The sequence below is a fragment of the Mus pahari genome, chromosome 14 (assembly GCF_900095145.1).
Source record: "Mus pahari chromosome 14, PAHARI_EIJ_v1.1, whole genome shotgun sequence".
Lineage (NCBI taxonomy): Eukaryota > Metazoa > Chordata > Mammalia > Rodentia > Muridae > Mus > Mus pahari.
The window spans coordinates 67766702-67786782 of NC_034603.1; the positions used below are offsets into that span (position 1 = coordinate 67766702).

General features: G+C 47.2%; 1 protein-coding gene across 1 annotated transcript in view; it reads left to right on the forward strand.

The window, feature by feature from the left end:
- Nucleotides 1-19112: 19112 nt before the first annotated feature.
- The window catches only part of Eif1 (eukaryotic translation initiation factor 1), a 2130-nt gene continuing 1161 nt past the window's right edge, over nucleotides 19113-20081 (forward strand). The window contains exons 1-2 of the mRNA XM_029546140.1: nucleotides 19113-19281; nucleotides 19886-20076. Of these exons, the coding sequence (XP_029402000.1) occupies nucleotides 19251-19281; nucleotides 19886-20076 (222 nt within the window). The 5' untranslated portion in view covers nucleotides 19113-19250. The remainder of the gene's footprint in view (nucleotides 19282-19885; nucleotides 20077-20081) is intronic.

Consider the following 20081-nt stretch of genomic DNA (forward strand, 5'->3'; position numbering starts at 1 on the left):
GATTAAAGGCATGAGCCACCACCGCCTGGCTACAATTCTTTTGTTTGTTTGTTTGTTTGTTTGTTGTTTGTTGTTTTTTTTCAAGACAGGGTTTCTCTGTATAGCCCTGGCTGTCCTGGAACTCACTTTTTAGACCAAGCTGGCCTCGAACTCAGAAATCTGCCTGCCTCTGCCTCCCAAGTGCTGGGATTAAAGGTGTGCGCCACCACCACCCTCACCACCACCCCACCCTACCCCACCACCACCACCCCCAGCAAAACATTACAATTCTTAAGAGTAGCAAAATTACAGTTATGAAGTAGCAACAAAATAATTTTATGGTTGGGGGGTCACGTAACATGAGGAACTGCACTAAAGGTTAAGAACCATTGATCTAGGGTGTTATCTACAAGGTAACAGAGTTGCCATGGATTGTAACAGTGACACATGGGAGGGGAGAGATGCTGGAGCAGGTTGGATTTGAAACAGAAGTTTCACTCTGTGACTACCTGTGCATGTATGTACTGTAAAGTATAACATAAGGTTTTCCATGATAAAGTCTTTGTTTAGTTTTGAGCTTTGTTTATATATTTGTATAATTTTTTTTAGTTTTTTAAGATTAGGTTTTTTTGTTTTTTGGTTGGTTGGTTGGTTGGTTGGTTGGTTTTTCGAGACAGGGTTTCTCTGTATAGCCCTGGCTGTCCTGGAACTCACTTTGTAGAGCAGGCTGGCCTCGAACTCAGAAATCCGCCTGCCTCTGCCTCCCAAGTGCTGGGTTTAAAGGCGTGCGCAACCACGCCCAGCTAGGATTAGTTTTTATTATTTTTAATTGTGTATATATAGATGGGAGGGGTGTGTATGTGTGTGTGTGTGTGTGTGTGTGTGTGTGTCCCTGTATATGTTCCTCCACAGTGACATAGTTCTTCCAACAAGGCCACAAACTTCCTAATAGTTCCACTCCCTATGGGCCAAGCATTCACACACATGAGTCTGTGGAGCCATTCCTGTTCAAACCACATAAACAACATGATTATGAGCCACCTGACGTGGGTACTAGGAAACAAACTCAGGTCCTCTGCAAAAATGCTACATGTCCTAACTACTGAGATATCTCTCCACCCCCAATGTTTTGGTTTGGGGGAACAGGGTCACACTCTGTAGCCCATGCTAGCCTCAAATTCATAGCAACATGGAGCCTGAGATTACTGGCATGCCCCACCACGCCTGGCTTTTGCAGGGTTTGAGGCAGAGACTCATGAAAACCAGACTGTCCTGGAACTCACTGCGTGAGTTAGCCTTAACTGTGTTCTTGACATAGCCTCTGGGCCTCTGAGAGGAGGAACCCTTTGAGGAACTGCCTATGTCAGATTGGCCTGTAGGTGTTTCAGTTGGAGAGGTGGAACAGTCGTGATTGTTTGTCGATGTGGGAGGACCCAGCCCACTGTGGGCAGCACCATCCCCCTGGGCAGGTGGTCCTGGGATCTGTAAGAAAGCTAGTTAAGCCTGAGCTTGTGAGTAAGCCAGTAAGTAGAATTCCTTAGTGGGTAGTCCTTAATGTTTGTGCTACTATTCCTGACAACCTCCCTCGGTGATGGACTATGACCTAAAGGTGTAGACAAAATTCTTTCCTCCCCTGACTGAGTTTTGATCATGACCTTGGTCACAGAAACAAAATGAAACAAAAATAGCCACCACATCCAGGTTGTGATTTTGGTGGGATTTTATATAATATATAAAATACACATATACATATGTGTATATGTATATGTGTATATATATATATATATATATATATATATATATATATATATATAATTTATATAAGTACATTGTAGCTGTCTTCAGACACTCCAGAAGAGGGCGTCAGATCTTGTTACAGATGGTTATGAGCCACCATGTGGTTGCTGGGATTTGAACTCCGGACCTTCGGAAGAGCAGTCGGTGCTCTTACCCACTGAGCTATCTCACCAGCCCGATTTTTTTTTTTTAAGACAGGGTCTCACTAAGTATCTTTGGCTGGTCTGGAATTCATAGACATCTACCTGCCTCTGCCTCCCAAGAGCTGGGATTAAAGGCATGTACCACCACCAGCATTCCCAACTTATTTTTGTCTTTTGAGACAACAGTTTTTCAGTTCTAGCTTGAGACTCATGGCAGTCCTTCTGCCTCAGCCTCCTGCATGCTGGAACCATTTTTTCCCCATTGTACTAGCTGGTTTTGTGTGTCAACTTGACACAAACTGGAGTTATCACAGAGAAAGGAGCCTCAATTGAAGAAATGCCTCCACGAGATCCAGCTGTAAGGCATTTTTCTCAATTAGTGATCAGCTGGGAGGGCCCAAACCATTGTAGGTGGGACCATCCCTGGGCTGGTGGTCCTGGGTTCTATAAGAGAGCAAGCTGAGCAAGCCAGGGGAAGCAAGCCAGTAAGCAGCACCCCTCCATGGCCTCTGCATCAGCTCCTGCCTCAAAGTTCCTCCCCTGTGTGAGTTCCAATCCTGACTTCCTTTGGTGATGAACTGCAACGTAGAAGTTGAATCAACCCTTTCCTCCCCAACTTGCTTCTTGGTCGTGATGTTTTGTGCAGGAATAGAAACCCCAACTAAGACACCCATGATCATTACTTTCTTTTTAGCAGCCAAACTGAACCTTCTGGGGCTGGGAGAAGCCTAGTCGGTGCAGGGCTTGCGTGATACAAACCTGAGCTCAGTCCTCAGGATCTATGTAAAAAGAGCTGGTTCAGGGCACAGGTTTGCAATCCCAGCACTGGGAATGCAGAAACAGTGGATCCCTGGGGCTCACTGGCCAGCCAGCCTGGCCAAAGGGACTAGGCTACCGAGAGATCCAATAATAATAATAATAATAATAATAATAATAATAATTTTAAAAGGACAAGGTAGAAGGACTGGAGAAATGTCTCAATGGATAAAAGTGCTAAGTTGGACCACCAGACTACCAGGACCCAAACTGTAGAAGAGAACCAATTCCTGGGAACTGACCTCTCACCTGTTTGAATGACAATGGTTCCCACAGGCATATGTGTTTCATGCTTAGTCTCCAGTTGGTGGAACTGTTTGGGAAGAATTAGGAGGCATGGTCTTGTTGGAGGAGGCGTGTCACTGGGAGTCTTCTATGAGGTTTTGAAAGTCTACACCAACCCCCCAGCCTCTCTCTCTCTCTCTCTCTCTCTCTCTCTCTCTCTCTCTCTCTCTCTCTCTCTCTCTCCCTCCCTCCCTCCCTCCCTCCCTCCCTCCCTCCCCTGCCCATGGACCAAAATGTAATACTCTCAGCTACTTCCCCCAACACCATGCCTACATGCCACTACACTCCCCCAAATGATAATGGGCTAATCCCCAGAAACAGTGTAAGCTAGCCCCCCAAGTAAATGCTTTCTTCTGAGTTGGCTTGGTCATGGTGTCTCTTTATAGCAACTGAACAGTAACTAACACACACACATACACATGTACACCAGCATGCAGAGAGAGAGAGGAACCTTGACACTCCATAACCATTGAACACTGACTCTCCCTCCCTTCGTCTCTCCTAGTTCTAGTAAGCATTACTTTACTTTATAGATGCACATCAGTACCCCACACACATATATCAGTATATACCTTAGTTAGGATTACCATGACCAAAGTAACTTGGGCAGGAAAGGGTTTATTTGGCTTACACTTCCACAGAACTGTTCATCATCAAAGGAAGTCAGGACAGGAACTCAAGCAGGGCTGGAACCTAGAGGCAGGAGCTGATGCAGAGGCCAAGGAAGGGTGCTACTCACTGGCTTACTCCTCATGGCTTGCTCAGCCTGCTTTTTTATAGAACCCAGGACCACAAGCCCAGGGACAGCACCATCTACAATGGGCTGGGCCCTCCCCCCTCAATCACTAATTAAGAAAATGCCCTACAAGGTTGCTTACAGCCTGATCTGACAGAGGCATTTTCTCAGCTGAGCCTCCCTCCTCTCTGATGACTGCAGCCTGTGTCAAGTTGACACAAAACTAGCCTGTCTTAGGGTTTTACTGCTGTGAACAGACACCATGACCAAGGCAACTCTTACAAGGACAACACATAATTGGTGCTGGCTTACAGGTTCAGAGGTTCAGTCCATGATCATCAAGGTGCCCTGGGCCAAGCATATTCAAACCACCACATTCCACTTTCTAGCCCCCCATGGGCTTGTTCAAGCACGAGTCAATGAGGGCTATTCCTAAATATAGCATAATGCAAAATACATTTAGTCCAACTCCCAAAGTCCCCATAGTCTGTAGCAGTCTCGACAATGTTCAACGTCCAAAGTTCAAAGCCTCTTCTGAGATTCATCCAATCACTTAACTGCAATCCTCAAAGCAAGTCAGGAAACCAGCTGGGGCAAACTCCAAACTCTCTGTCTCCAAGTCTGATGTCAAAGCCGTCTTCAGATCTCCAACTCCTCTTTCATCTTTGTGGACTGCAAACTTCTTTCTCCTGGGCTGGTTCCATTCCTTAGCAGGTATCGCACAGATCTGGCATCTTTAACATCTTGGAGTCTCCAAGGCAACTTGTTTCAAAGTCTGGAATCCACACATTGAGCGGCATTGAGTAGACGAAACTTAGGTTTAAGTTAAGTGTGAGAGACAATGGTTTGGGAAACCCCTGCAGAGATCAGGGGAAAGAATCTCAGAAGCCAAGGGAGAGAAGCTTGAGACGTCACGGGAAGAGGAAAGGTTATCTCATCCCATAAGCTGCCGGAGGGACCATGAGTCACTGTCCCTACGTGTGGGGAAGGCACCTAAAGATTCGTTCATCTGGAAAACCTGCTTGGAGCTATTTTCACCTGGAGAAAAGCCGAGGGGCCGAGGGACTGGCGTAAGGCACCCTGGAGGGGAAAACCGGAAATGATGTAATAAGGGGAAAGGGTTGAAAAACAAAGCAAATACCCAAAGAAAGGCTGGCTACAATATCTATGCACCCAGACAAAGAAAAACCAGGTAGCCAGAAAAAAAAAAAAAAAAGAAGTCACACCCTCATTGTAGGGTTGTGTCCAAGAGTCTTAGGACAAATTTGTCAACCTTTGTTATCTGCACCAAAGGAGAAACGTGGTAAACGAGCTGCCATGCCCTCACCCCCCCCCCATGCTAAGAAAGCCTAGCACGGTGGTACACACACATCTGGCCGCACAATCCCAGCCCTGGGGCTAAGGACAGAGGAACAGGAGTTCTAGGCCAGCCTGCACTACAGAATAAGACCTCACCTCAAAATAACAACAACAACAACAAAAAAAAAACTTTCAAGAAACTGTATGTGGAGGCCTGGAGAGATGGTTCAGCAGTTAGGAACACTGGGCTGTTCTTCTAGGGGACTCAGGTGCGATTCCCAGCACCCAAATGGTGTTACACAACTGTCTTTATAATTCCAGTTCTATGTATCTGTGTTAGTCACACTTTTACTACTGTTAAAAATATCTGACAGGGGGCTGGTGAGATGGCTCAGTGGTTAAGAGCACCCGACTGCTCTTCTGAAGGTCCTGAGTTCAAATCTCAGCAACCACATGGTGACTCACAACCATCCGTACTGAGTCTGACGCCCTCTTCTGGAGTGTCTGAAGACAGCTACAGTGTACTTACATATAATAAATAAATAAATCTTTTTAAAAAATTAAAAAAAAATATCTGACAGAGGGCTGGCGAGGTGACTCGACGGGTAAGAGCACTGACTGCTCTTCCGAAGGTTCTGAATTCAATTCCCAGCAACCACATGGTGGCTCACAACCATCCGTAATGAGATCTGACGCCCTCTTCTGGTGCGTCTGAAGACAGCTTCCGTGTACTGATTTATAGTAATAAATAAATCTTTGGGCTGAGCGAGCAGGGACTGAGCGAGCAGAGTTGACCGGAAAAGGCAGAGGTCCTAAATTCAATTCCCAATAACCACATGAAGGCTCACCACCATTTGTACAGCTACAGTGTATTCATATACATAAAATAAATAAATAAATCTGAAAGGAAGGAAGGAAGGAAGGAAGGAAGGAAGGAAGGAAGGAAGGAAGGGAGGGAGGAAGGGAAGAAGGGAAGAAGGGAAGAAGGGAGGAAGGGAGGAAGGAAGGAAGCAGCTGAGTTAAGCTTTCAATATATATATGTCTAAGCTCTGCCCCACAGTTACCTGGCAACAGCCAGGTGTGCCTGACTCACTATAAAAAGAGCTGCTTGTCCCCTCCTCTCTGGCTCTTGCCCTTACCTTCCTGTTCCAGCTCTGTCCCCTCCCTCCCAGTCCCCCCTCACCTCACCTCTCTCCATCTGCTTGCGTGGTGTGGCTGGTCCCTCAAGGGAAAGGAACCCGCCGAGGCACCCCCTTCCCCCATACCTCACCACAAATCTACCAAAACATATCCTCTCCTCTCTTTATCTTTTTATAAGCACATCAGAAACAATTAGATGTTTTTTCAGCTCAGGGTTGTTTTTTTTTTAGGCATGGTATTTGTTAGATTTGTATTTCTTTAGTTATGTGTCTGTGACTGGGTATGTGCACACACATGTAGGTGCCAAAGGAGGCCAGAGACATGGAATCATCCTAAAACTGGAGTCACGGTGTGGTTGTGTGTCACCTGGTGTGAATGCTAGGAATCAAATTCAGATCCACTGAAAAGCAGAGCGGGTTCTCAAGCACTGAGCCACCTCTCCAGGGCCTCGGGTTTGCTTATTCTTTTTCTTTTTGTTTTGAGACTGGCTCTCTCTATGTAACACTGTCTCTTAAGTTGCCCTGGAACTCAATATGTAGACTGGGCTGGTCTTGAACTCCCAAAGAGACTCCTGCCTCTGTTACCTGAGTGCTGGGATTAAAGGCCTGTCCAATCAACCACAAAGCTCTGGATTGGGTGGGTAGGAGGGGTTTGGTTTGGGTTGGGTTGGGTTTGGGGAATTTTCTGTGGGAAACAGTCTTAAAGAAGAAGAGATTTTCTGGGCAGTGGTGGCACACACCTTTAATCCCAGCACTTGGGAGGCAGGGGCAGGCAGATTTCTGAGTTTGAGGCCAGCCTGGTCTACAGAGTGAGTTCCAGGACAGCCAGGGCTACACAGAGAAACCCTGTCTCAAAAAACCAAAAAGAAGAAGAAGGAGGAGGAGGAGGACAAGGACGAGGAGGACAAGAAGAAGGAGAAGGAGAAGGAGAAGAAGAAGAAAAGAAGAAGAAGAAGAAGAAGAAGAAGAAGAAGAAGAAGAAGAAGAAGAAGAAGAAGAAGAAGAAGAAGAAGAAGAAGAAAGATTTATTTTAACCCCCACTTTGAGAAATGTCTGTCAACTGCCTCTACTGCAGTGGCCTGAAGCAAGGCTCAGCCTGCGGATCCACAGGATAGACAAAACAGCTGGCCTCAGAACAGCTGGGAATGAGGTGGGAGGACCAGATGGACAGACGAGGAAAGAGGAGGGAAGAGGAGAAAGAGAAGATAACAGAGGCACACGCTCCATTACCTACTTCCTCCATCCAGGGCCTACCTCATAACCTTCCCACTGTTGTGCTAGGAAGCGTTTGTGAACCCCAAAAGTCCACCAAGGAGCCATTTCCCATGTGATCGCATTAGGGTCTCAGGCTGGGACTCTCCGTTAACCCAACCCTGACACAGCAGGACAGGAAGGCAGAGCAGCCTTGAACCCTTGGCAGGACAAGGTTTTATAGGAAATGGGAGCGAGTGAGGGGTGTCCAACCTGACAAGCGTCTAATAGAATGACTGTTGTCAGCCGAGGGGTGGGTGTTCTGAGGCTAGACATGAACCATCGCAAAGGGTCTGAAAGTACACCTGAAACAGTCAGACTCATCTTCGATTAACTGTTGCCAGGCAGTAGCTAGGGCAGAACTCTGGGGTAGGGGCCAAGGACGGGGTCCTTCCTGGTTTTTGGGTGTAGCTTGGTTCAGCCGTAGGTCAAGTTCTCAGGCTTTCTTTCTTTTTTTTTGAGACAGGGTTCTGTATAACCCTGGGTGTCCTGAAACTCACTCTGTAGACCAGGCTGGCCTCGAACTCAGAAATCCGCCTGCCTGCGAGTGCTGGGATTAAAGGAGTGCGCCACCACGCCCAGCAGGCTTTCTTTTAAGATGGAGGCTGGTCTCAAGGTAAGAGTAGGTTTGGCCTCTCACTACCACCTCCCAATAATGACGTCAAATTCCACCATGATTTATGAAGTCAGAGCTCTCAGGACCCTAACACTTCCCAAAAGGCCGCTGCTGCCAACAAATTCCCCAGAACAGGAGGGGATATGTCCCGTTCAAACCAGAACAATCTCACTTCATTTAGCTTAGCAAAAGCATCGGAGAGAATTCAGATGCTTCGGGTACTTCACTTGCTCTTAGTTTCAGAGCTGGGAATTGAACCCAGGACTTTGTCCATGCTAGGAAATACTCAGGCTCAGTCACTAAGCCACATACCCAGACCTAGAAAACAGCTTTCAAGATTTTTTTTTTCTGAGCTGGACAGTGGTGGTGCACACCTTTAAGGACAGCCAGGGCTACATAGAAACCCTGTCTAGGGGGGCGGGGGGGGGGAGGTGACGATAATTTAGGTTTGGGGGTGGGGTGTTTTGTTCTTTTTTTTTTTTTAAGATTTATTTATGTATATGAAAACACCATAGCTGTCTTCAAACACACCAGAAGAGGGCATCAGATCCCATTACAGATGGTTGTGAGCTACCATGTGGGTGCTAGGAATTGAACTCAAGACCTTTGGAAGAGCAGTCAGTGCTCTTAACCACTGAGCAATCTCTCCAGCCCCTGTTTTCTTTTTTCTTTTGGAGACAGTGTCTCACTACTCAGTCCTAGCTAACCTGGAACTTGCTACATAGACCAGGCTGGCCGTGAACTTAGAGATCTGCCTGCCTCTGCCTCCTGAGTGCTGGGATTAAAGACATATGTCACCACACTCAGCCACATTATTTTACATTTTAATTATGTACACCTGTGTGGGTGCCCTCAGAGGCCAAAGGAGAAGGAGGATCCCCTGGAGGGTTTTTGTTGTTGTTGTTTGTTTCTCAAAAAACCTAAATAAATAAATAAGAAAATGAATGTCTTAAATATGTCATCAGATCATGTCTATCTATTCAAATATCCAAAGGCCTACAATTAGGAGCTGAACACAGGTGGGAAGGGTATCTCATTTATTCCCAGGCTAGACCTGAGAAGATGGAGGGGTGGTATTGACCCCAGGTTCTGTCTTCAGAAACTCAGATACACAGCTTGGCTTTCATAGGGCAGAAGAAGAAGTAAACGGGGGATGGGGGTTGGGGGAGGATACGTGTTGAGTAGGGTCTTCATCAACCAGAGGATATGTCTTTTTTTAAATATTTTATTTTATTTTATTTTATTATTTTTTATTTTATTTATTTATTTATTTATTTATTTATTTATTTATTTTGGTTTTTTCGAGACAGGGTTTCTCTGTATAGCTCTGGCTGTCCTGGAACTCACTTTGTAGACCAGGCTGGCCTCGAACTCAGAAATCCGCCTGCCTCTGCCTCCCGAGTGCTGGGATTAAAGGCATGAACCACCACGCCCGGCTTAAATATTTTATTGAGAATTTCATGCAATGCATTTTAAATATATTCACCCCCAACCCCTCCCTTACCACCTTTTCAACCCTCCCACCCTTTCCCATCCAAGTTTGAGATTCCTTTTTTTTTTTTCTTCCCTACTGAATCCAGTTTGTGTTGCCCAGTTAGTCTTGGGAATGAGGCCTGCCCAAGTGTGCAGTCAATCTACCAGGGTTTTGTTTTCATTTATTTATTTTTAAATTGGTTCTTCTTCTCCACCAGACAGCTACCAAATGCCAAAGGCCAATAGCTCCTCAGGTGGAGGTGGGATGTTATGCCCCACCCCCTCCACACACCACCATCTGTCTGCAGGAGCCTGTCTGGGTCTTAGGCATGCTGTCACAACTGCTGTGAATTTGTATGTGCACTTCCCCTGTTGTGACTGGAAAATGCTGTCATCCTTGAAGCCAGTCATCATAACTGGCTCTGACAAATGTCCCTCTCCTCTTCTCCAAAGATCCCTGAGCCTTGGAGTGGAAAACAGATGTCCAGTTTAGTTCTGAACACCTCACAATCTTTTGTTCTCTGCGCACTGGCCCGTTTGGGGTTTCTGTGCTAAATGTTGTCTAGTGTAAAGAGAAGGCCCTCTGATTCGAGCTGGAAATTGCTCTGACACAGAGGTATAGCAGTAAGTCATTAGGAGTCATCTTAATACTATATCTACTTAGCATGATAATATATTGGATTACAGCTTCTTGATCCTTTTAATAGTGCCATCCCATGAAGCTGGCCTTAGATCCAATCAAAATGTTACTCCCACAGGGAGGTGGTGGCTTGCACCTTTAATCCCAGCAGAGGCAGAGGCAGGCAGATCTTTGAGTTCAAGGCCAGCCTGGTCTACAGAGTGAGTTCCAGGACAGTCAGGACTACATAGAGAAACCCCTATCTTGGGAAAAAAAGGGGGGGACAATAACAACAAAAAGTCACTCCCATAACATTCCTGCCATTGTTCTAGAGGACGTACTTTATCAGGCCAGTCACTGTTGTAACCTTCAGGGTCCATAGCTGGACAGAATTGAGACAGCAATTCTCCAGCAGCAAACACAGCACCTTCCAGCACCCTCCAGCCAATGTGGGTGTCGTCACTTTCTTAACCCTTGTGGCCATAACATAAAATCAACCTTGGCCGGGCAGTGGTGGCGCACACCTTTAATCCCAGCACTTGGGAGGCAGAGACAGGTGGATTTCTGAGTTTGAAGCCAGCCTGGCCTACAGACTGAGTTCCAGGATAGCCAGGGCTACACAGAGAAACCCTGTGAAATCAACCTTGACCTCCTGAGGATAGTCACAGTTTTGTGTAAAATTAAGTCTCATGGGAACTTATGTGTCAGAGGTATATAGAAACCTAGAAACCCAAGAGAGAGAGAGAGAGAGAGAGAGAGAGAGAGAGAGAGAAGAAAGGAAAGGAAAAGAAGAAAAGAAAAGAAAAGAAAAGAAAAGAAAAGAAAAGAAAAGAAAAGAAAAGAAAAGAAAAGAAAAGAAAAGGACCACCTAGGGGACAAAACGGATCATTTCATTTTACAGCTTGTAATCCATCATCCAGGGAAGTCAGGGCAGGAACTGATACAGAAGCCACAGAAGAGAGCTGCTGTCACTGGCTTGCTCCTCTCATCTTGCTGAGCCTGCTACATCTGCAGCCCAGGGAGTCCTATCTCAATAATCAATCAAGAAAATGCACGGTGCCAAGAATGGCGGTACATGGCTTTAATGACAACGAGAGGAAGGTAGAGAGAGGCAGGAGAAACTATGTGGGTTCCAAAAGAGCCACGACTATAGATACGCGGTCATGAAAGGAAGGAAGGAAGAGAGGGAGGGAGGGAAGGAGAGAGGGAGAGAGGGAGAGAGGGAGGAAGGAAGGGAGAGAAAAAATGTACCACGTGCTTACCCGCAGACCTTCTGGTTGGACTTTCTCAACTAAGGCTCCCCCTCCCCAAATGACTCCAGCTTGTGCTAAATTGATCTAAAACTAGCCAGTACAAGGTACCTGGCACCCAATTTTGATCCCAGAGACCCATATGATAAAAGGCAAGAGCTAAATCTTGAGCTGGAGAGCTTACAACCACCTGAAACTCTTTTTTAAGAAAAAAAGGAAGAAGGAAAGAAAGAGAAAAGAAAAAGAGAAGTAAGTCCTGCAGGCTGTCCTCTGGCTTCAACAAGGGTGCTGTGGCAAGCATCGCCCATAAATTAATAAATTACGTAGTTTGTACCTTTTTTAAAAGAGAAAGAACAGAGCTGAATTCCCATGTGAGTGGGCCGGTTGAGGTGAGTCCCTGACAAGGGCAGAGAAAGGGAATACAGGGGAGAAATTATCTGGGTTGTAGGAAAGGGGAGAGAGAGAATAAAGTATTATCCACCTGACTCCGGGAGGAGAGCCCTCAAGGTTCCCTCTGTCCCTCATCAGCTCAGTTGGAAGAGTCCCATGTGGATTTCAGGTCTTGCTGACGGGGGCAGGAATGCAGCGGGCCTTGGTTTCCCTCCTTTTCCAAGAGGCAAGAATAGCAACATTCATTCTCTGGGCCCTTCTGAGTGGGTGGGGAATGGAGGGAGCTATTCCAGTCATTTACGTTCGTGGGCAGGAGGTCCCAAATAAAGACATGCAAAACACTTCTCAGGAATTAGATTTTTCTCTAAGTCAGGTCATCTTTGCCAATTAGAAGCCAGCAAGCTGCTCAGGAACCCAATTCTGGGTATAAAGGGGTTCCAGTCTCCTCGGGATTCTCTCCATCACAGGGTTTTCTGCAACAGTAGCAGAACTCAGGGAGGTCCCTTGGATCACATCATACATCTTCCCTGGTTACCATGGAGATAATTATTTTCCCCAGAGACTGCTACCCCCTTCCTGCTGCTCTGGTGCTACATTTAAGGCCCTGAGGAATTGTATCAAGGCTACAGATGCCCCAGGGTATCCTCGCAAAAGGGTCACGGTGAAGAGGAGCCCACCTCAGCTCCATCCCCACGTGGGTGCGTGGGATGCTCCTGTCCCACCCTGCCCTCAGAGGCTCTCTCTCTCTCTCTCTCTCTCTCTCTCTCTCTCTCTCTCTCTCTCTCTCTCTCTGGGAAACAGAATCTATCTAGCGATTTTAAAATTTTACATTTGTATCCCTATACTGGCATTCTACTACATAAATCCCTTCAGTATGAACCTAAAAGAAGGAAGTCACCGGTCCCACGGAGTGGAAGAGAGAATGAAGACTGACAGGTACCAGCCAGGCAAGAGGTGGCCTACCTAATGTTCAGATTCCTTACTGTCTCGCTGGGCCCCTACCCTGCCTTCAGCTGCCCAGCAGCTATGAAGCAGCCAGGACCAAGGTCACTTTCAGATCACATAACCATACCACAAGTTCCTAGAGCAGGGGCAAGCTCGGAGCCTGGAAGGTGGACTCCAGAAGGTTTCTCTTGGAGTGATGCTGACCTGACAGCAGAGAGCTTGGGCTCCAGGCCTGACTACACACCACCCAGTTATGCTACAGGGAATAGAAGCAGAGTCCAGATAAGAGAACCAGGTCACCAGAAGGCTGATGGAGAGTGCTAATGAGGCTGAGGTAGAATGGGCATGAGTCTGATACAACCCTGGGATGCAAAACGACACATGGATGGATGGATGGATGGATAGATAGATAGATAGATAGATAGATAGATAGATAGATAGATAGATGGAAAGAAAGAAAGAAAGAAAGAAAGAAAGAAAGAAAGAAAGAAAGAAAGAAAGAAAGAAAGAAAGAAAGAAAGAGCCAGGCCACTGGTATTTAATTCCAGAACTCTGAGGCAGAGGCAGGCAGATCGCGGTAAGTTCAAGGCCAACCTTGTCTACAGAGAGAGTTCCAGGACAGCCAGGGCTACACAGAGAAACTTGTCTCGAAAAACCAAGCATAGTAGGTCATGCATACAGTTCTATAATTCTAGCACTCCATAAGTGCAGGCTAGAGGCTGCACATGAGCCAGCCCAAATGATGTGAAACCCTATCTCAAAAAAAAAAAAAAAAAGTCTGGGTATGGTAGCACATACCTTTAATCTCAGCACTTGGGAGGTGGAGACGTAGATGGCTCTCTATGAGTTCTACAAAAGATCTTGTTTCAAAAAATTAAAAATAAAATGAAAATAGCAATATTGCTTCTCAAGCAAGGCGTGGCTGGCACGTCGTCTATAATCTCAATACCTTCAGGAGTGAAGTCCTCAGCCTCTTGGGCATTCAAAGTCAGTCTAGGAGACCTAGGAATTTGTCAAGAACAGAGTGAGTATGACAGTACACATCTCTAATCCAGCACTCTCAAGACAGAGGCAGTTAGATCTCTGTGAGTTTCGGGCTGGTGAAGGCAGCTTTATTCTCAGCTTGGCTGCTCTAGGAAGAACAGATGCTTGATGGTCCAAGAGCCATCGTGCAAACTGTCTCTCTGACTGCAGACAGTTGTTCTTCATCTGGTGAGGTCAAGTTGATTGTGACCTTGACTTATCTCTGGACTGGCTAGGCAGGGCCTGACTAAGGCTGCTTAGGGAGCATTTCTGCCCTTTGTTGTAAAGGGTTACATCAGTCAGGCCTGTAGTTCCTGGGATCCCAGATGAGTGAACGGTATTGATACTGAGAAGAGCCTAGTCACAAAGGCACATTAGGCCTTAAGGTTTAGGGCAAAGGCTGGCAACTTCTCAAGGCTACTCTGGGGAACTGGACTATTGAAAATGTTATTATGGGGGACTGGAGAATTGGATCAGAGGTTAAGGGCACTGATTGCTCTTCCAGAGGTCCTGAGTTCAATTCCTGCAGCCACAGGGTGGCTCACAACCATCTATAATGAGATCAGGCATACTCACAGGCAGAACACTATATACATAATAAATAAATCTAAAAAAGAAAAAAAAGATGTTATTATGATGTAGCCAGATGCAACATGAAGCCAGGGATACCAGGTATCACACACACACACACACACACACACTGAAACCAGGTTTCTCTGTGTAGCTCTGGTTGTCCTAGCACTCACTCTGTAGACCAGGCTGGCCTCAGACTCACAGAGCTCCACCTGTCTCTGCCTCCTGAGCACTGGGACTAAAGGCGTGCACCATCACCATCTACCTTTTATCCTGGTTTTAATTACCCATCAGACCTCTGTAGAGCCAAATGAAGAGTTGGCGCTTTTCAGCAAAAGCAGTCTCTAAGTCCCCGTCACCTGCCCTCTCACCTGGGGCAAAGTGTACGTGAGGCAATAACTGTTTACAAGCAAGGTCTGCTCTGAAAGCACACACTAGCATACCAAGTGCGCACTGGCCAAGCGCCTACAACCAGAGTTGGGAAAGTGGCTTACAGAGGGCCACCTTCCTTTCTCCGCAGCAGGCCAGAGACACAGCTCCCTTTGAGATCCAGGCCGGCTGAGAGTTATTCTCATCACTCCTGTGCTTCCAGACTCAGAAATTAGCAGAGGTCAGCTTCTAGTCGGGGGTTGGCCATTCCTAGTAACTGAGCATCTACAGTGGATGCCTACACATCCACTCACTGCCTTCAATACAAGGTAGAACACACAAAACTGTTCTGTTCCTTAAACGCACAGCCTGGCAAGGATACAAGGGAAGAGGCAGAGCCAGATTCGAGGGCGCGTGACCTGTGTAAATTACAATACCCCTCACTTACAGAGCAGTTCATTTATGCCCTGTTGTCCCTGTCTTAAACATTTTAACTGCTTTTGGATCAAGGCCATCATGTTCATTTTAATAGTGAGGCTAGCAAAATTATGTAGCTAGTCCAAAATACAGATAAACACAATGCAGCATGATAAATACCATGATGCCAGGCATGGTGAGGCATGTCTATAAGTCCAGCATTTTCAAGGTAGACACAGGAAGATCAGGAGTTCGAGACCAGCCTAGTTCACATGAGACTGTCTCATAACGTCTAAATTAAGTAATACCAAAACTGAGGACATGCAGTCAGTCTTCTCAGAGCAAGGGCATCCCAGGTGAACCTGGAAGACACAGAGGAGGGAGGACCACATTCCAAGGAAGGGAGGAGTGGGTGCAAACACCAGCTCTCATCTCAGATGAGCTTTCTCCAGTAAGGAGGCTCGGGGAGCTCCCTGAAACAGCTGTGGTGGAGAATGAGGACCACCAAGACCCAGGAGAATGGGAAAAAAACGGGACAAGAAAGCACGGTTCAGGGATAAGCAGGCCAAGGAAGGGGAACACACACATATATGTGCAGAGTGATTAAAAAAGACCTGTGGGGGCCAGGCATGGTGGCACACTCCTTTAATCCCAGCACTTGGGAGGCAGAGGCAGGCGGATTTCTGAGTTCAAGGCCAGCCTGGTCTACAGAGTGAGTTCCAGGACAGCCAGAGAAACCCTGTCTCAAAAAACAAAACCAAAGGAAAAAAAAAAAGAAAAGAAAAGAAAAGAAAAGAAAAGAAAAGAAAAGAAAAGAAAAGAAAAGAAAAGAAAAGGCCTGTGGGGGTGGACTTTACTGAAAAAAAAAAAAAACAGCACTAGAACTGTTGCTATGGAAATGGAGGGAGGGGATTAGAATCTAGTCTCACACAACATAGAGAACTGAACTCTGGGTAGATCTCTCTAGCAGAGCCATATCCAAGAGCGTAAAGGTTCCCAGGCTGGCAGGCTGGGGCATCAGGTCTTCAAGTTTGGATGAATAGCATTGAGATGCACATGACATATATACATATACATATACATATGCATATACATGTACGTTCCCTTTCCAGACATCTAGGGAGCTAAATTATTTAAATCTCAATACTGTTTAGAGCCCTTGCTCCATGGCACATCCTGTATACAAAGCATTTGGGAAACAGAGTCAGAGAATAAGGAGTTAAGAGCCAGCCAAGGTGCATGACACCCTGCCTCAAAAAAAAAAAAGGAAAAAAGAAAGAAAAGGGGGTGGGGGTGTCAATCATGTAGTAAATAAGAAACATTTAGGGATGCTGGAGAGGTGGCCCGGCAGTTAACATCACTTTACAGTTCTTGTAGGACTCAGGTTCCATTCCCAGCATTCTCTTCTGGCCTCTGAAGGCCTCAGTCCCGCGCATGCAGGCAAACATTCACACACATTCATCTTTCTTACTTTTACTTTTATGTATATAGGTGTTTTTCCTCTGTGTGTGTGTGTGTGTGTGTGTGTGTGTGTGTCTGTCTGTCTGTCTGTCTGTCTGTCTGTCTGTCTGTCTGCCTGCCTGCCTGCATGCATGTCACATGCATATAATGCAGGCCAGAAGAATGCCGGACCTCCTGGGGCCAGAGTTACAGATCACTGAGAGCCACCATGTGAGGCATGGGATTAGAACTCAGATTCTCTCAAAGAGCAGACAGTGAGTCATCTCTCCTCTTAACAAAACAAAACCAAACCTCTCAGGAGCAAGGCCCTTGGGCTCAATCCCCAGAACCTCCCAAATAAAATCCTTTCATGTCCAACTTTTCCTCCCCGGGGAATGTTCTGTTCGGTGAATTCCTGTCCTGCTCCACAGCATCTTAAACTCGGGCCACGATGCCATCGCCTTATCTAACCACCAGTGAGGCAGCCTTATCTAACCAGCTCATCTGAAGGAGCAGCCTGGGTCTGTGGCACTTGTCACACCAGCTCATTTCTTTGCCCAGCACCTCTCTTGACTCAGTACTATTAGTCTGTTTATTTTCTGTCTGTCCTAGCAGGAGGGCAGGGAGACTGGTGACCTGGGCATACACTGACAGTTCACGAGGCCAGCACACAAGCGTTTACTGCGCTGTTTTAGTTTAGTTTGGTTTGTTTGCTTTAAGAGACAGTGTTTCTCTGTGGTAACAAACAGCCCTGGCTGTTCTGGGACTTGTGCTGGCCTTGAACTCAGAGATCTGCCTACCTCTGCCTCTTGGGTGCTGGAACTAAAGGCGTGGGCCACTATGCCTGGCTAAGCTTGCAAGTTTTTGTCGGGGTTGTGGGGTGCTTTTTGGCATTTTTTTCTCTGTTTTATTTGTTTTGTTTTGTTTTTTTTGTTTTTTTTTGTTTTTTTTTTTGGTTTTTTCAAGACAAGGTTTCTCTGTATAGCCCTGGCTGTCCTGGAACTCACTTTGTAGACCAGGCTGGCCTCGAACTCAAAAATCCACCTGCCTCTGCCTCCCAAGTGCTGGGATTAAAGGCGTGTGCCACCACCCAGCAGTTTCTTGTTTTGAAACAGTCTCATTGTATAGATCTGCTGGGTCTCAAACTTGCAGGCATCTTTCTGCCAGCCTCTGCCTCCCAAGTGCTAAGATCAAAGGTGTGCCTCACCACACCCAGCCTATTTTTCTGGTTCTTCAGAGACTGTATCCAGTCTAGCACTGAATTCACTTGACCTTGAACTTTTTCCTCTGGCTTCCTTCTCCTGAGAGCCGGGATGTACCATCATACCTAGAAGTTGGCAGTATTTTTAAGTTAAGAGATTTTATATAAACCACCTACCCTTTGGGGAGCATTTGAATAAAGTCTGACACAGTAGTGGTCAGCCTCTGGTTCTCCTATTGGCCCCCACAAACCCAGTTATAACACACTTGGCTGTCTCTTCTTTAATCTGATTCCCTGGCTCTTGAAGGACTTTGGATCTAAGATCCCTAATTTTTACTCACCATTCACACCTATTTCAAAGAATGTTTCAATACACAAGCTGGACAATATAGTTCAGTGGTAGAACGCTTGTCTTGCTAGTTCTATTTGCCATTCCATACCCTGCATAACATTTCAATTTTAAAATAAATCAAAAGGTTAACTGCTAGCTGGGCAGTGGTGGTACCTGCCTTTAATCCCAGCACTCATGGGGCAAAAGTAGACCCCATGTGGCTAGCCTGGTTTACAGAGAGTTCCAGCACAGCCAAAAACCCCGTCTCAAAAAACCAAAACGAAAGGTTAACTGCTTTGAAAGAAGTATTTCACCTAAACTCTACAAAGGATTTACCTCACACACAGGCTTATAGGACAAAAGGCACCCTGTAGGGCTTGGACAGTTTTCTTCTGGGGTCCCCACTCCTAAGGGACTACACTACTTCCTTCCTTAGAATTAATCTAAATAATTTTTGGTTACCAATTTTAAAACATGCTAATCCAAATGATATTCTATAAAGGTCCAAATTTTGATCACGTTATTTTATGCTGATTAAATGGCTAAGTGCAGAGAAGGGTGGGCTGATGGGTGGCTGGATCAGTCGAATTTTGGAGTACCGGCACGTAATTACCCCTTAGAGGAAGCAAATCGATCTTCACCCTAAGTCCCATCTTAGAGCTAATGCCAGGACCCCAACAGGGTCAAGATGGTAGAACGTGCGGTAGGCGCAGGCGCGCTCGAAACCTCCGCCAGTTTCGCGGCCGCTTAGACAACTACGATCCCCCACTGCGCAAGCGCGCAGGCGGACCAAGTTTTCCCTCCCCCTCTCGCCCCTCCCGGAGTCAACAGAACATCCTTTCCAGGCCAAACCTTGTGCGCACGCGTTGAGCCTTGACTCCGCCCCCCGACCAATAGGAAGCCGCAGTGCCCGGGCGTCCGGGAGCTTGACGCCATGGGTGGGGCCGAGGCGTGAGGGCAGCGCGCTGGCGTCACAGGGGCGGCTATATAAGTGAATACAGGCGCCGCCCCTCCGCCCCAGTCACTGAGCCGCCGCCGAGGACTCAGCTGCCTCCCCCTCGAGCCCCCTCGCTTCCCGACGCTCCGTCCCCCCCGCCCGCCTTCTCCCGCAGCCGCCTTCCGCAGGCCGTTTCCACCGAGGAAAAGGAATCGTATCGTATGTCCGCTATCCAGAACCTCCACTCTTTCGGTGAGCCTGGGGAAGGTCGCGGGCCCGAGTTGGGGGGGGGGGGTTTGCGGGGTCGGAGCTCGGAGAGCCACCGAGCGCGGCGAGCTCATCTTAGCTCGGGCTGGAGGGGTCGTGGTGCCCGTGGGATCGAGATCTGCGCCCAGGGTCGACCTCCGAGGGTGCCCGGAAGAAAAGGGTGGGAGGTGAACCCTTGGGCGGGCCCGGCGTCTCGGGTGGCGCATTTACTAATGGCTCCTGCCTCTCGGCGAGCCACACCCGCCCCCTCCCGCCACCCCTGCGTCACGTCCTCTACGTCACCGTCGTTGTCACGAAGCGGGGAGGGAAGGCTCCGCCTCGGGAGCCTGGCTTCCGGTCGGTTGCATCAGCCGGGTGGGGCGCTGCCGGCCCACTAGGTTTCTCCTGCACGTGATCAGCCTCGGAGGGAGGGCGGGCCTAGAGCAGAAAGCCCATACTCTGTCTAGCTCTAGTGACTGGCCTGTTCCGGAGGGACAACAAAGGACACCTCCGGATTTTAGTGTGGATATCTGAAGAAAAAAAAAAAAAAGGAGAAGGGGATCGACAAATGGACGTCCACAACACCTAACAAAAAATTACTTCTTCACAGACCCCTTTGCTGATGCAAGTAAGGGTGATGACCTGCTTCCTGCTGGCACTGAGGATTATATCCATATAAGAATTCAACAGAGAAACGGCAGGAAGACCCTTACAACTGTCCAAGGGATCGCTGATGATTACGATAAAAAGAAACTAGTGAAGGCGTTTAAGAAGGTGGGTCTGCTGTGGAGAGAGCACATTGCATG